This window comes from Notothenia rossii (genome assembly GCF_949606895.1).
Source record: "Notothenia rossii genome assembly, chromosome: 4".
Classification (NCBI taxonomy): domain Eukaryota; kingdom Metazoa; phylum Chordata; class Actinopteri; order Perciformes; family Nototheniidae; genus Notothenia; species Notothenia rossii.
Window position 1 is genome coordinate 25,638,503 of NC_136902.1, and position 18,299 is coordinate 25,656,801.

The window sequence follows — 18,299 nt, forward strand, 5'->3', positions numbered from 1 at the left end:
GCATTTTTTTAATTGAAGTAAAAAAACACTGAGACGAGACACTACAACGAGATACGAGGCAACAGACTGATGTGACCAACTGAACCTAATGCAAGAACTGGACAGGTGAAGTTAGATGGTAAAAGCATTTGTTTAGGGGACGATACACCTCAAGAGTACAGGGTAAAAAAAAACATCACCACCAAATTCATGAAACAATGACATCTCTTTATTTTGAAACATTTCTTTAGATTCTGTTACATGTTCACATTCTTGGAATGTAACACCACCAAAATATAAATAAAAGCCTATGTACAGCCACCGTTCCTAAAATGTTCTCTGTAGAAACACATCACACTTCTGTAATGACACTGTGGAGGACTGGCTGATTCAACAAGAGTTAGTGATGAAGAAGCTTTGAAAAAGAAGCTCAGCTGAAACAGAAACAGAAGCAGGCGTGACTGCTACTGTGGATAAAAGGAGATTTAATTAAGTAACTGAGAGCGGGACATCGACTGACCTTTTGATGTAGAGCGCCATCAACAGACATAATAACATAACTTTTGTTGTAATTTTAGCTTTTGTAGAACTGTCCTTGTTCAAATGTCTAGAGGAGAAAAGGGAAGAACGCACAAAGAGTTACAAAGTTATTATGGCGCCTTCATCTCAGTGTGGTCCTTAGAGGAAGCAGGGTAAACTGAACTCTGTAGCACCTGAGAGTCTGCTATGGGGTAAAGAGGGGAAGTGCATACAAATACGACAAGCTTTTAAAATCAAGTCAACAGCCTTTGTCAATGTTCACTAATACAAATACTATAAATAACAATATCTATAGATGGTATGAAATGAATGGACGCAGCATACAGAGTGGGTTTGTTCACAGTTAAAGTGAATTGGGGTATTAAATGGGTAGAGAAATTGGAATCTGCACATATTATGTTGGCACACTCAGTGATCCTGAACGTAACCCTCCTTCTGAACGTTCGAAAACATTAAACACACTGCGGTCATTTTGATAAGCGCCCATACATATTTTTTTACAGCTCAGTACTTGCCACTTCTTAAGTGTATTTAAGTACACATGCTGAAAATAAGTTAGACATTCAAGTACTCAAATATGTATACTGTAACACACAACTATACAACACATCATCAGTGTAAGAGAAAATACTAACAAAGGCAGAAGAGACTTCTTTCTTTAGCAAGAACAAGACCAGAATATCTGAGGACCAGTCCACCATGCTAACAGCTCTAACAGATCTGCATCGAAATGAACACTCATTTCCTTTAAACTGCTTTGACAGTTTGACAAATAAACCTATACAGCACCATGCAAGTACACCCATAAACTGGGCACGTAACCTAAATGCAGATCTGGCTGTTCGACAACAGCTCTGCTTCCTCTGAGCTGCATCGACTCAAATACATCTATGACAACATCCAGATGGGGCAAAGAAACCAGACTCGGGCCAGTGGGAATAAAAGCCTGGAGTTTTGACGTCACAAGACAAGAAAGCAGTAGCTGTGTTACTTTTAACTTTGTTGTTAGACTGTTTTACTTTGGTGGCTTGTTGTTACTGAGATATTTTGGTCTGTTCTGCAGTACAAAGCAAGCTAAGCCATCCAGAAGAGCTAGAAAAATGACTTCATGTCAGCGGTTACAAGTACTCAACCTGCTAGCAAGGATAAGGAAACAATAAAAAGAGAGAGAGAAGAAGAAGAAGGGGAGGAAGACAGAAGAGAAATTGATGAGATGACATGGAGGCACAGTGTGATTTTTAAAGAGCTTTAACATTACAATAATAATTCCTATGAGCTTCAAGTGCAGTCCAACTCAACCCTGTTTCTTTTTTTTAACTGTCATCAGCTCAACTCTCCTCATCATTGCCCAAAGCAGCAAGTATCTAACTCGCCAACGCAGACTGCTGAGGAGGGAAGAACACACACACACACACACACACACACACACACACACACACACACACACACACACACACACACACACACACACACACACACACACACACACACACACACACACACACACACACACACACACACACACACACACACACACACACACACACACACACACACACACACACACACACACACACACACACACACACACACACACACACACACACACACACACACACAGGGTGAGGCTGTGGTTATCAGGCTGTGTTGGCAGGTTAGGAGAGAGTAACTGTCCGAGAGGTCCACCGGTTCATGATGGCGGGGGGGAAAGCTGCGGGGGCCGCGATCATTTGTCTGTGACAGCAGCTGCCATTGGAGCACGTATAGAACCACGAGCACTCGCCGCCAACTCCTCGATTTCTGTGTTTAATCGCCTGATGACCCACTCCATGGCTTCCCGACCCTGAGACAGACACACAGAGTTAGAAACATAATGTGTAGTGGCAGAAAGGCAATTTGTTCGGAAAATATATATGATGATAAGGAGATTTAAGTAGTTGGCTTCACCTTGCCGGCGTTGATAGAGATGGTCTTGGCCATGAGACCCTCGAGGTAGCTGCTCAGACTGACACCTTTCACACTGATTAAAGCCTCCTGTGTCAGCACTGTCCTGAACACAACAGTCAACACAATGTTAAAGCCGTTGTATTTTCAGAAGAAGCCTTTTTGTTAATATTATTTAAAAAAACACATGACATTTTTGACAACAAAAGCCATTCATCATTCTTAGTAATTCAATTTGTAAAACTATTCAGGCAAAACCATTTATTCATTACCAATAATAATAATAATAATCTATTAAAAAGTCACTTACTTTTCGGGGTCCTCTGGATGCGGCTTGTATGTCAACTTCTCATCCACAGATACAAGGTTAGTGAAGGAGATCTGAATGGACAAAATAAAGAAAGCATTAGTCTTTGTCTCTTGCACTCAAAATAAACTGTATTCATCATTTTTCATAAAGCCCCGCACACTGATCTGCTAGCTGTAAAGAGACCGCTCACAGTGACCACGGTAAGGACACAGGTGTAAATGATAACACTAACGATAGCTGGTTTGGAGCAATTATACATGTCATGTATTTACTCCTGTCTTGGACATGTAATGTTTCCACTGTTAGACCTTTTTAAAGACAATCACACGGCTTTATTTAACACTATGTTGGATTTGTGGTGAGTTTGCAAAAAAACATCATATCAAGAAACACATAACATGTCAAACGTATGTCAAACATCATTGTAAGTAAATGGATATCTAAATATACAAATGTCTAAAAGGTCCCTCCTAACATGACCTTAAAGAGCCTGTGACACGAGTTTCCCCCCATCATCCAAACCCATCAATTTGAGTAAATATTGTCCCCTTGAAAACTGTTACTGAACTGATTTTGGATATTTGTACTTTGATAACCATTAATCTGCACTTCAATGTTGACCATTTTCTAGATCTTCTCGGGGATTCTTCAAGTCCCGCCAAATTATGGGTGACGTCATTGCGGGCACAGCGCTCCAGCTGCACCGTTCAGGATCCCAGCATCTGCATGTAAACGCACGATGGCGCACACAGCAGCAAGCTCAGACAGCGATGACAGTTTAATTTTGAACGTGTCTGAGAGCTCATATGAGGCTGAAGGATCGGTTTATGTTGTATCCGTTATAAGTTTAGGAATTAGGTGCGTCAATATGGGCGATCATACGGTCATGTAGCCAGTGGTGGACTGGGACTAAAAATCATCCCGGGACTCTCGACCGGCCCACTTCGGTACCGCTAGTAAATTGTCAACGGGGGGAGTGGGGGATGTGCTTGTGACTTATCCAACCGGCCCACTTCGGTACCGGGCCCATCGGTACCGTCCCCACTGCACCCAGCCCAGCCCACGTAAACTGTCAACGGGGGGAGTCTCGCTGCAGGGAAACGGTGGATCTAGAGTCCCGATCGGAGTGGGAATAATAATAATAATAATAATAATAATAATAATAATCCGTGCATTTTATCCATTAATTTCCCCAACATTGTGGTAAAAAAACACACGTTTAATCCATGTTGGTGTACTACAACTACAAAAAGCATCTGTTTGTTTTCTGATCACGAAATGCAGACCGGCTCAAACAAACGATTTTTAAATCATCATCCTCACGATCATTTAATGTATCACAGTGCATGACATTAAGGATTTTGGGAGATGGCCCTGAGGGCCATCTAAGCTAATTTGCAGATGGCCCTGAGCCCAATAGAGATTGCCCTGAAAAATGTGCGCGGACGAAATGACGCACGAAGGGTTTGGGGGGCCTCCCCCTAGAACATTTAGATTTTTGCAGGTCTTAGATGCTGTCTGGTGCATTCTCTAGACTGAATTATAAGATGAACCACCACAATATTACAATTGTATTCTTCATTTCACTTGTTTGTGTTTGCTCGCTTGCATGCCCTGCATAGCTTTAATAAATACTTAAGTTGTTGGTCAAGACACTTTCCATCTGTTGAAGGCAAATGCCTTCCCAGATGTAAAAAAGTAGAAAACATTAAATTCAGTTATAACTGCCAAAACAAACATTATTTACGCTATTATGGCCCCTGTTAAAAATGTTTGTAATGTTATCTACTGTAAGTTGGTAGAAGGAATGCCTCCTCATCCAGAAGCTGACCGAGCAGCCGAGTGCATCCGCGAAGCACACACAATGGCGATTTTTGTTTATGTTCCCCGAATTGACATGAAAGCACTGACAAATATGAATATACTGTAGTCAACTTCATTAAAACGTTATTAACGTGCCTAAACTCAGTAATTCACCATTTCTACGCATGACAACACACTTTGTCCGTGTTTGGCTCTCTCGCCGCACAGTGAAGCGTTCCCGCATTGACGACACTTCCGGCTTCCCCCAAAACTTCAAAATGAGTCGAAGGAATTTCCCCGCGATATTCGAAATTATTGATATTTATCAGAACGGTATCGCATCTTCTTTTTTAAAATGACGGTTCGAGATGACTAGTAGCCCAATATTTCATTGCACAACAGTTGTTGGGATGCTGTCACAGGCTCTTTCAACGATCTTCAACAAATAGTGTTGTAAATTCCTCTTGTTTTCTTTGGTCTGCGTTGTATCGTTTGTGTTTTTTGGTCAGGCACATTTGGGGACAGCTAAGTAGCGCAGCTACGGGTCCTCGAGCTCTTTACCCATGTGCGTTTGATGACAGGACATTATTGCGGTCGCATCTTCACCTACATAATTACGTCAAAGAGAGAATGCGTTGTGAAGAATGTGAGCATATATGCAGATCTTTAGTGTTGGTAATGTTATGAGATTGTATGCATAGTGTCCTGCTGAGTCAGTGTGTTAATTAGTCTATTGATGTCCCGTTTTTATCTGTTATGCTGTTCAGAAATGGAGCTAATGCTACCACTAGCTAGTTAGCTAAGTTAAGCTATTCAGTGATAGTGTGTGGATGAGATGCTAACTTAGCCTTGATTAGCCATGTGTGTGTTTGCAACGTGTCTAATGTGTTTTAGCCTCAAATTAGAATTGCTGTTGCTTATTATTAATAACCAGAGTCTGGTTAGTTATTGTAATGTGAACCGTATTTCTATTTCTGTGTATTTTGCAGAAACCATTCAATCATTCTACATTCATTCATCAATCTCCATTCAACCATTCATTCATCATTAAATACTGCTACAGCTGTTGTAAGAAGCATTCAAGCTGAAATAAAGTCCAAAGACTGTATTTCCTGTCTCCGCATCTACTTTCTAACCGGAGTGCTGTTTTTGGATGAAGCGGCTCCGGCACAAACATCACACAACATAAGATTCCCCAATGTTGGTCCTTTGAGCCGGATAGCTTCACCCACGACAGCGCCATGGATGCACAGGAAACAGCAACAGCTACGATTGGAGCTCATGGAGGAAGACAGCGAAAGCTTCCAATACACCTGCAAGGCTATAAGGCCAGCTTACCACAGTCTCTCTTGCCTAATCCTACCCCCTCCAATATGACAGTGCGCGTCAGCTGTGGTCACTTAGCCTGCAAACCGGGTTAGCAGCTGAGAGTGACCAGCTACACACTGCAATTGGACGCCCTCCCTCTTACGGCCCGTCCACACTAAAGCTTCGACAGCTTCCAAAACGGTTTCCAACGCGTCTGCCCATTCACTTTGAATAGGGTGACGTCACGTTGCCTCGCTTTTCGCCGAACTGAATTGTGGGTAGCATAGCGGAGCTTTCCTGGCGTTTCAGGCTGCAAAAGTTGAGCAATGTTCAACTTTTGAAGCTTCTGAAGCTTTCGGTGGAAGCGTCAGCCAATCAAATCATATGCCAGTACAAGCTCTAGCCAATCAAACCGCTGCTTGTGTGTCAGGGGCGGGAGATTCATGTGATTGGTTGTTGGTCGAGCTTCAGACACGCCGGCCGGCAAGCTTTTTTTGAAGCTGTAGTGTGGACGGGCCGTTATCCTTGCCAGGAGCAGCAAATAAGGTACATTTGTGGGACATGGCACCTTACGCTAGCAGCATGCCTGACCTGCAGAATATGTGTGTGAGGCCTCAACTGCCATCTCCCTCAGAGCAGAGCTGCTACAGTCACCAATCGTCAGAATACAGCCTCAGTGAGAACAGATCTGGCCCCCTCTCGTCACATCCACCTCCAACCCACTCACACTGGTTGGACTCACAAGCAGTTAACCGCACCTTACCACAGCAGCCGTTATCCATCCAGCTGGGACAAACCACCAAGCATCAGGATAAGCGGCCAACGACAACACTGCTGTGCACGACTACAGCGACATTCCAGTCTCAAGCCCTCCCAGCCTTCATGCCGAGTCAGAATCAGGAGAGAAGCATATTGACTCAATATCTACCACCAACAGTCACATCTGCACGGTTGTTGGGAGCTGTTCCTAAGCCAACAGCACTTCTGGCTAGAAGCACGGTCATGTCGTCACCTATCGTCCAAGGGATGCAGGTAGCCGGTCACGTTGGCCAACAACTGCTGACACAGTGTTTCCCCTAGGTTTACTGCCTTGGCAGGGTGCTGCTCGGGCACCCAAAAAAAAAGTATCCTCTGGAGCAGAGAGAGGAGCTGTGGATTATTGTTATTGATATCGTACAGTAACAAAGTATTTGTACATTAAAAAGTAATAAAGTACAGTGTTACACTGTACTTTATTACTTTAATTCAAACTGTATTTCCTTCTTATCATGTAGCCTACACTTCTTCCTTTCATTGATACATTTAAATCACCTGACTACAGCATATAACATACCTGCTGCAACCCTGTGCTGCTGCTGCTTCTCTCTGCCTCATCCTCTATTACTGGAGGCAGCTCCACCTCAAATGATCTCTGATATGAAAGCAATCGTGTTATGATCATATTGAGCTATTGGTGTGAGTCTAACATTAAACAAGCAGTCTGCTTTTCATACATTGCTGACGATACATTTTAAGTGGCAATTTGTTGAGTCACTGCCGCTAAATGCCGGTAGCATCAAGCTAGCAAATCCTGCATTAGCCTGACATCAACAGGTGTAGACAGAACATCCAATTATCCTGAGCTAATTTACTGAATAAACCAACTCACATCTCCTGTCTTTTTTTTCACCCAACTCATTAGACTATTCTTCTGCTGGCGTTTCATTGTTGTTTTCTGTCAAATTCAATACTGTAGTTCAAAACCGCGGTACCTGCTCATCTGTGAGCTATTTTTAGAATGCGCACTCTACGTTCGTTGTCGCGTTCGCTCGCGTCCACCCGGGCAGGCTGTTTGTGTCCTTCTCCCGTGACGATAACGGCTTGCGGTTAAAAAATAATAATAAACTAATTTGAAACTGGGGGGGGACACAAACGGGCAGACAGCAGAGCTGTTGTTCTCCTCCTTTCCTCCGCTCTTGTCTCTGATTGTGAGTGTGTGCATTCGCGTGTGTGTGTGGGGGGGGGGGGAGCGGAGCCCCGCCCTTCAGAAACAGAGCGGAGGGAGAATGTGAATACGCAAGGCAGTGGACACTGAAACATGCACATTGGATAAATAACATAGGCGTTTAGTTTATTTAATAAAAGAGCACATGTTCAATGTGAAACGTGACCGTAGATAGATTACTTCAGTTGCAATTTAGTGCTATATATATATATATATATATATATATATATATATATATATATATATATATATATATATTTTTTTTTTTTAAATAATAAAAAAAAAACATTTAAATAAAAAATAAAAAAACACCTTGAATTTCAGGCAGGGCGCAGCGCCCCGCCAAGACAATGGTAGGGGAAACACTGTGACAACTACAGGGTACCAGCCTGCTCACCAGCCATACCAGCATGTACCTCCTCCTGTGCCAACCATGTATGGCAGCATGCAGGCGGCAACACAAATCCCATATCAGTATGGCAGCATGCAGGCGGCAACACAAATCCCATATCAGTTTATGACGACGACATCCGCTGCAAACCAATATGTTCCGGCTGCACCTGTCCAACCACCATATCAACCACAGTACGCACCAGTGCTGTACCCGGCTCACCAGCTACCAGCTACACAACAGCCAGTGGCCCAACATCCAGTTGTTATGCCTCAGCAATCTTCCTACGTGCCACACAACTGGTCTGTAGCACCCTCACCTTATACACAGTCTGATGTCCCCCAGCAGACAGCGTATCAGTCTCTGCCTGTCCTTCCGGCACAGTATGCGTACCAACAGCCGCAGTACCCGCCGCAGTACAAACAGCCGCAGCACCAGCAGCGGCAGTACCAGCAGCCGCAGTACCCGCCGCAGCACCCGCCACCGCAGTAGCCACCGCAGCACCAGCAGCCGCAGTACCAGCAGGGCCATCTAAAACCGGCGTAGCAACTGCAGCCTGGCCCATCAGCTCAGCCAGCCTATCAACTAGTGCCTTCCACCCCTGGTCCATTAATGCAGCAGCCTGTACCAGCCCTGCCAGTCCAGTATTCCGTTCAACCACAGCAGTCACTGTACGGGTCAAGTGCTCCCCTGCCTTCTAGACAGCCAGTCCCAGTACCTAAACTGCCTAAATTGGTGCGTGACAGCGAGAGAGAATTGACTGACCTAAAGATGGCGCTGGACCACTTACTCAGTGACCACACTGAACTGTTTGAGCATTACAAGTACCGTGTTCTCATGGAACAACTAGTTCTGGATGAGGCCCAGTTAATAGCTCAGTCCTGCAGGCACTACGCCCAGCCTTACAGGGCCGCCATGCAGGCCTGACAGCGGCAATATGGACAGCCACACCAGCTCGTACAAAGCAAGATCGCAACTATACTGAACTCTCCTGACCTCAAAGCTGGAGATACCAAAGCATTCCAGAGCTTCGCGCTAAGCGTTGACCAATTAGTAGGTATGCTGACGTCGCTGGAGGGACCCAACGGGAAGGAAGTGATGTCGACTGGCCATGTCAATCGGCTCCTTAGCAAGCTCCCTAACCATTCAAGGGACGGCTTTGTGGAGCATCTACAGGTTCAAGGTCGCCTTAACACAAATAGCCTAAACCCGTACAACCTCCGCGACCTCTCCAACTGGTTAAGGGGGAAGGCCGAAGCTCAACGACTGTCCGAAAGGATGGCACAGCGCCATCGGAGTGAAGGTATACATCCCCTTAAAAGAGACAATCAATTTCCTGCACCAAGGCCTCGCAACCATCAGGTCTCAGTTTATCATGGCTCTGACAAGTCTAAGGCTGAAAACCGTCATCCTTCAGAGACGACTCGGCCAGAGGCTAAGCAGCAGAAATTCAAGAGGATGTGTCTCTTCTGTAAGAGTGATGAGCATTACCTGTCACAGTGTTCAAACATCATCCAGTGCTCTCAGGAGAAGGTTGAAAAATGGATAGTAGACGGCAAACGTTGTCGTAACTGCGGTCGCACCATCCACCGGCAAGAAGCTTGTAACTTAAAGAAAGCATGCAGTGAGTGCCAGGAAATACACCTCAGAGTTCTCCATTGTGTTGCTAAGCCAAGTCCACGCGTCTACCTCATCACGCCAAAGAATCGTGCTGTGCTCTCTAACTCCAAGCAAGGAGGGAAGGTCTACCTCAAGGTGGTGCCAGTCATCATCAGCCATGGGCACAAGTCCCTTGACACCTACGCGATCCTGGACGATGGAGCTGAACGAACAATGATACTGCCAGCTGCAGTTCAACACCTGGGACTCAAAGGGGAAGCTGAGTCTCTCTTTCTGCAGACCATCCGCCAAGATGTGGCCAGCCTCACTGGTGAGTCTGTTGACTTTCATGTGGCCTCTCTGACACAGCCTCCTAAGCAGCGTCTCATTACGAGTGCCTTTACAGCGGGTCAGATAGCCTTATCAGAGCAATCCTACCCTGTGACCGCACTCCAGAAGCGTTATCGCCACCTGAAGGGGCATCCGCTGAAGAACTTTAGCAAGGTTCAGCCGTTACTGCTAATTGGCTCGGATTGCACCCACCTGATCACAGCCACGGAGCCAGTCAGGGTCGGCCCCAAAGGTGGACCCACAGCTATAAATACAGCACTCGGCTGGGCACTTTAGGGTGAATGAGGACGTACTGCAGTCAGTGGAGCAGTCGTTCTACGTGGACAATTGTCTTCAGAGCCTTTCAACACCTGAGTCTGCCAAGCTCCTTGTGGACAAGATGCGTCAATGTCTAGCCCAGGGGTCGGCAACCCGTACCAGTAGCACACTAGGAATAAGTGTACAAAATATTTAAATTGTATTTTCGGATCCTGAACGAGACCGCCGCCAGAGCGCGTCTCCCCGTTACCTGCAGAAGGAAGCCATGCACGCAACCCCGCTCTCTTTAACTCCAGGTGACTTTCTGCCGCTTTCCTCCGTGGTGCAGTGCTGACCGTTTCACCACGCAGGAATGCACTTCACTAATTGCAGTACCCATAAGGAGCTGTACAAAGGCCGCAGTTTTTGCGTGGCTTTTTATTTAGTTGAAAGCCCAGTGGCGATCTGCTCATCTCTCATCGAAATAATATGCTACAAAGGGGGGGACTGGCCATCTGTGTGTTGAACTTTCCTGTTGGCTCCCAGACCGTAGTCGAGGAGGGCAGAAGCAACAAGCTTCAGGTTCAACAACCCACTTTAGCTTAAATGACTGGAGAGAGGCGAGCTCTTCTTGGGAGGACGTTGCATTTATTTAGCTGTTCTTCTGTTTCACAAAATACATCACAGACCTCTGTTTTTCTGCTTCCTCGTTTCACTTCCAGAAACATACACACGTTCTCTCACTGTCGCTCTACCATCCACAAACACAAGCCACACCCCTCTCTCTCTCTTAAAGGGACAGCGATCTCATCTAACTCTGCATGACCCTAATATCATAACATGTGTGCTCTGGAGAATCACAGAACGGACGATCGTCCTTATTATGCCGTTTAAACCAATTATTTAAATGTGTTTGTTAAATTCGGCGTCAAGCTCCTCAACCCACCGCCGCCCCCCTCCCCGTTGATAATTCTCGATCGTTGGCACGCTGATAACAATTTTTTTTTTTTTTTAAATGGCACTTCATATCAAAAAGGTTGCCGACCCCTGGTCTAGCCTTAGGGGGTTTTGCGATACGGCAGTGGGCAAGCAATATCACTGCTGTCGTCTCCCATCTACCATCCGCTGACCCTCAAGCATCTCCCCACTTTGGTGGTGCGTGGGAGCGCGAGATACAATCAGTCAAGAAGGCTCTACAAGTGGTTATCGGCACACAGTCTCTCCAGGGAGAAGTCCTCCTCACCTTGTTAGTTGAGGTGGAAGGTATCTTAAATGCTAAACCCTTAGGCTATGTGTCATCAGACCTCGCAGATCCAGATCCTGTGACGCCAAGCATGTTGCTGATGGGGCGGTGGGATGCCTCCCTTCAACAAATATCATACGCTACAGACACCCTCAGCAAGAGGCGGTGGCGTCATTGTCAAATGATGGTTGACCACTTCTGGGTGCAGTTCATCAGAAGCTACTTGCCATCCCTTCAAGTCCGCCAGAAGTGGCGGCAGCACACTGATGGTCTTCTTCAAGGTACTGTCGTGATGATAGTTGATCCTCAGCTTCCACGTGCCCACTGGCCAGTGGGGAAGGTCGTCAAGCTGAAGGCCAGTGCTGATGGATGCATCCGGTCGGCTGAGGTTCAAGTCGGGGACAAGACGTACCTGCGACCCGTGGCACGCCTTGTGAAGCTACCCGGTCTATCGGACGACGATGCTGATCCAGGGACTTCCGCTGCACCTTAGGCAATTTATTCTGTTTTACATAATAGCTATGCTATTCTGGGGGCAGCTGTTGTAAATTCCCCTTGTTTTCTTTGGTCTGCGTTGTATCCATTTGTGTTTTTCGGTCAGGCACATTTGGGGACAGCTAAGTGGCGCAGCTACGGGTCCTCGAGCCGTTTACCCATGTGCGATTGATGACAGGACATTATTGCGGTCGCATCGTCACCTACATACAGTGGGGCAAAAAAGTATTTAGTCAGCCACCAATTGTGCAAGTTCTCCCACTTAAGAAGATGAGAGATGCCTGTAATTTTCATCCTAGGTATACCTCAACTATGAGAGACAAAATGAGAAAAAATTTAAAATACAGAAAATCCCATTGTCTGATTTTTAAAGAATTTATTTGCAAATTATGGTGGAAAATAAGTATTTGGTCAATAACAAAAGTTCATGTCAATACTTTGTTATATACCCTTTGTTGGCAATGACAGAGGTCAAACGTTTTCTGTAAGTCTTCACAAGGTTTTCACACACTGTTGCTGGTATTTTGGCCCATTCCTCCATGCAGATCTCCTCTAGAGCAGTGATGTTTTGGGGCTGTTGCTGGGCAACACGGACTTTCAACTCCCTCCAAAGATTTTCTATGGGGTTGAGATCTGGAGACTGGCTAGGCCACTCCAGGACCTCCAAATGCTTCTTACGAAGCCACTCCTTCGTTTCCCGGGCGGTGTGTTTGGGATCATTGTCATGCTGAAAGACCCAGCCACGTTTCATCTTCAATGCCCTTGCTGATGGAAGGAGGTTGTCACTCAAAATCTCACGATACATGGCCCCATTCATTCTTTCCTTTACACGGATCAGTCGTCCTGGTCCCTTTGCAGAAAAACAGCCCCAAAGCATGATGTTTCCACCCCCATGTTTCACAGTAGGTATGGTGTTCTTTGGATGCAACTCAGCATTCTTTCTCCTCCAAACACGTCTAGTTGAGTTTTTACCAAAAAGTTCTATTTTGGTTTCATCTGACCATATGACATTCTCCCAATCCTCTTCTGGATCATCTAAATGCTCTCTAGCAAACTTCAGACGGGCCTGGACATGTACTGGCTTAAGCAGGGGGACACGTCTGGCACTGCAGGATTTGAGTCCCTGGCGGCGTAGTGTGTTACTGATGGTAGCCTTTGTTACTTTGGTCCCAGCTCTCTGCAGGTCATTGACCTGGTCCCCCCCGTGTGGTTTTGGGATTTTTGCTCACCGTTCTTGTGATCATTTTGACCCCACGGGGTGAGATCTTGCGTGGAGCCCCAGATCAAGGGAGATTATAAGTGGTCTTGTATGTCTTCCATTTTCTAATAATTGCTCCCACAGTTGATTTCTTCACACCAAGCTGCTTACCTATTGCAGATTCAGTCTTCCCAGCCTGGTGCAGGTCTACAATTTTGTTTCTGGTGTCCTTCGACAGCTCTTTTGGTCTTGGTTGGTTGTGGACATGTGTCTTTTATACTGATAATGAGTTCAAACAGGTGCCATTAATACAGTTAACAAGTGGAGGACAGAGGAGGCTCTTAAAGAAGAAGTTACAGGTCTGTGAGAGCCAGACATCTTGTTTGTTTGTAGGTGACCAAATACTTATTTTCCACCATAATTTGCAAATAAATTCTTTAAAAGTCAGACAGTGATTTTCTGGAATTCTTTTTCTCATTTTGTCTCTCATAGTTGAGGTATACCTAGGATGAAAATTACTCATCTTTTTAAGTGGGAGAACTTGCATAATTGGTGGCTGACTAAATACTTTTTTGCCCCACTGTAATTACCGTCAAAGAGAGAATGCGTTTGTGAAGAATGTGAGCATATATGCAGATCTTTAGTGTTGGTAATGTTATGAGATTGTATGCATAGTGTCCTGCTGAGTCAGTGTGTTAATTAGTCTATTGATGTCACGTTTTTATCTGTTATGCTGTTCAGAAATGGAGCTAATGCTACCGCTAGCTAGTTAGCTAAGTTAATCTATTCAGTGATAGTGTGTGGATGAGATGCTAACTTAGCCTTGATTAGCCATTCATTCATCATTAAATACTGCTACAGCTGTTGTAAGAAGCATTCAAGCTGAAATAAAGTCCAAAGACTGTATTTCCTGTCTCCGCGTCTACTCTCTAACCGGAGTGCTGTTTTTGGATGAAGCGGCTCCGGCACAAACATCACACAACATAAGATTCCCCAATAAATAGGAAGTAATAAGTGTTACGAACTGTGGATGGTATGTTAATACATGCTTAATGATAATCAGGCGCAAAGGATTAAGAGTTTAATCAGTGAAAAAGTTTTACAAAAACAAATAAATGCTGTCTTTCCAGATATACAAAGTAACACTAGAAACAACACTTGAGGTCCACGTATAACTTTGTGTTATCAATTGCACAGAAAAGTCAATGTATTCGTTTTCTCTCCTACTAAATATTGGCACTAATGCCACAAGTGTTATGTATAAAGTAATAACAATGATCCATGCCAGATCTACTTACATTTGTAGATTTCAACTCAAAGCTCTTTTCTTTGGGGTCCACCACAGAATGTTCCTCAACATAAGTGCATGACCGTGTTACCCCGAACATCTGCAGGAAAAGGACACAGCTCCAGATTAGTTCAAATCCTGACATTATATTGTTCGAGATGAGTCAGGCACCAATTTCTGCTAACACCAGGAATGCGAGGATAATTGAAATTAAAATGTGTCCAACAGTCTGAATATCTCAGATCAATAATAATCATCATGAATAAAATGGGAACTTCTGGAGCAAGGAGTCAAAACACAATTAGACACGGGAGAGCTGGAACTTGATGGCAAATAATGAAGACGTATTTGAAGTTACGGACAGAGAATTGACAAAGACATTTGCTGTAGACACAAAGTGACACAGCTCCCGCCTAAGGAATTCTGAAGAGCTCTACACTAGTCCCATCTATTTAGCTAGCTCTGAGAGAATAATCTAATAATGCATGACAATAATAATAATAATAATAATAATGCATTACATTTTTTATTAGAACGCTTTTACAGGTGCTCAAAGCGCTTTACAATTACACATTACACATATTAGTCATGTAAGAGTCATTACTGTGGACATTACCCACAGGAGCAAATGCGGGTGAAGTGTCTTGCCCAAGGACACAACGGCCTGACGTAGTGGCAGCTGAGGCGGGATTCAAACTAGAGTTCACCAACGCCTCTTGATCTGATGACCAATGCTCTAACCACTGCGCCAAAACCACCTCAAGACAAGACATAACAAACAAATCACTATAACACCTCTATCAGCTGACCCCAACCGACAGGAATAAGGAGGAAAAACTACTCTTAGAGAGCGCAGCTTCCCAAGGTCGCAGGCCTGTGCTCAGCGAAGGGAGTAGAAAGTGATAAACTGGGTCAAAATTATGGGCTTAGGAAAATATTTCCTCAACAATTAATGTATTTCCTCTTCGTGGGCATTTTAAATATTGCTTGAGAGGGACAGCTCGAGCAATGAAATCTGAGCAGAGGATTTCCATAATGCGGAAAATTGAGGGCGTCACAAATATAAACACTGTAATTAAAAAAAGTATGTTATCAATCAAAAATAAAGCTTCACTGCAGCTCTAGTGCTCTCATGATCTAACTTACAGTCTTGGCCATGCTGGGGAGGCCCCACTCTGTGCTGAGCAGTCGGTGGCTGTGCAACCGTCCCTCTGTGTCCACACTTCTGTCCAGGACATCTACACCAAACACACCGGGGTTCATGGGGTTGGGATACTTCTGCATCGCCGCCTTGGTCACCGTCTCCCATGGGTGGCTGTTTAAATCAAGATTACATTTAGAAACAGAAAGTCCCTAGGGAATACTTGCATTGTAATACATTTGGTGACATATGGACTTACCAATACCACAAAGCTACTGTATGCGACAACATGTTGGAAATCAGATGTATTGATGATGTCATTCAGCCCATTTTCACCACTTAGTAAAAAATCACTTTGAAGATCATCTAAGCTTAAAGGGGACCTATCATGCAAAATCCACTTGTTCATGTCGTTTATACATAAACATGTGTCCCCTCTGTGTTAAGAGATTCTGAAAGTTTCAGGAAAAACGATTATCTTACTTTTTGTCCTGATCCATTTATATAAAAAACCTGTCTGAAAATGAGCTGAATCTCCTCCTAGAGCACCATTGTGTTCTTTTTTACCAAATATCTCTCAGAGGGGCGTGGGGAGTGGCGCCTTATTTTCATCTAAAGTAAAAGACAGAGAATCCGCACTTTTGAAACAGAGCTGAAACAAAGGGGTTTATGGGATGCTACAATTCATGATCTGTTTGGTATTTTGACCCAAACACTTCAGAGACATGTTTTGTATATATCTGAGACCTATAATATTGATGAAAAACAGTATAATAGGGGACCTTTAAAGCCAAGCTGCTCCCATTTGTTCAGCCTTATGCAAATCCACTGTAAAAATAATCCTGAATAAGTCTTAGTAAATATACGTACAAAAAGCAGTAACAACATGAAAAACTGCAGAGATGTTTTTACAAAGAGTGAACATAATCACAATCAAAATGGAGGAATAACCAAAGACTGAGCAGACAGGGGGAGGAACGCCCCCTACCGCAGCATAATCTTATTCATCAACATGGATTTCGCTGGAAACTTCTGGTAATGGACAGAAGCGTTTCGACTATTGTTACACACTGAACGCCATCTGTCTGAATAGCCGAAATATAAACAATAGACTATGTTGTATTTTCACCGCAGGCTGACTAGTCGACAGCAGCCTACCCCGTTATGTAACTGTATGACAGCGGTACATAATAACATACCTATGTATCATACTCAGCGGCAGATAACTTCCTTGTGATAAATAAGAAACTCAAGAAAACCACACGAATTATTTCACCATCAAAGTAACTTGAGCCTGAAACATTTTAATAACATTTATTATGACGCACACGGCTGAGCAACTACCGTTACAGCATCTGATAGCCAGCATTAGCTTCAAGGCTAATAAAAGAAGCTAAACTAGTTAACTCTGCTAAAGCGGTTTACCTCTAGTGCACACACACTACCGAGATATGTGTTGAGGAAATGTGAAACTAAATGGCGAGTGAAGGTTACATTTATTAATAAAAAACGACAAACAGTTAGGTATTTCACGGCAGGTATTTGGAGTTTAAGTTACCCAACTTATGTACAACCTTAGCAGCTAAGAGGCTAGCAGCTGCCCGGTGAAGCCACACAAAACGTTATTATAAAAGAGGAAACCAGTTGCTAAACAGACACATGATTATAATGCACAACTACAGACACAAAACTACTCACTTGAAAATGTGTTCTGACGCCCAGATCTTCATTTTGTTAGGATTTCCGTCAAGGCTCGGGAGCCGGGTCGCTTAATGACAGCGTGACCGAGGTGAGGAAGGAAGGAGGAGCTGAAGGAGAAACCTGCACGACCCTGACGACCCTCCCCTGCAGGCCGGGACAAGAGCTGCACTCTACACAACAAGCTACATAGACTGTATAACAGTCTCAGGGTCAGGATAAAAAACACAATAACAAATCAGGCCTTCAGACTTCTCAACTCATAGACTCTTCTTGAGTGTTTCACATACCAGCTGCTTGCACCTTTATCTGCACTATTGCATTATAAACATGGCTACCGGGGGACTACTAAATATAAAATGTGTTATACTGTTTTTTACATGCATGGTATGTTTAGGCTACAGTGCTATATTTTTACTTTTTGATTCCAGCTGTAGACTATTCAATACCGTTGGATCCACTTGTGACTTATTTGAACACATTCTTCTCTATAAATATGTGTACATATGTATATATATTTAAATATGTGTAAATGCGACTTGTATAGCTTACTATAGGATCATATTGAACATTAACAATCATAAAACAAACTTGTATATTAAATAATTACTGGGGGCAGGACAAGCCAAGGTCTAAGCTGTCAGTCGTGGTCAGGCACGGTTCTAATTGGGTGGGGACAGGCATATATCTATGGCGCTGGGTGGGGATAGGCATATATCTATGGCGCTGGGTGGGGATAGGCATATATCTATGGCGCTGGGTGGGGATAAACAACGTAGATACATTACGT

The 18,299-nt window shown here is 44.2% G+C and overlaps 1 protein-coding gene across 1 annotated transcript; it reads right to left on the reverse strand.

Moving 5' to 3' along the window:
• Positions 1-186: 186 nt before the first annotated feature.
• LOC307035739 (PRELI domain containing protein 3B-like) lies at positions 187-17,929 on the reverse strand. Its single transcript, XM_079675403.1, has 6 exons — positions 17,510-17,929; positions 15,817-15,985; positions 14,681-14,770; positions 2,774-2,844; positions 2,467-2,569; positions 187-2,362 (listed from the first exon to the last, which is right to left on the reverse strand). Exons 1-6 carry the CDS (start codon positions 17,539-17,541, stop codon positions 2,246-2,248), a joined length of 582 nt encoding a protein of 193 aa, XP_079531529.1. The 5' UTR covers positions 17,542-17,929; the 3' UTR covers positions 187-2,245.
• Between the last annotated feature and the right edge of the window lie 370 nt (positions 17,930-18,299).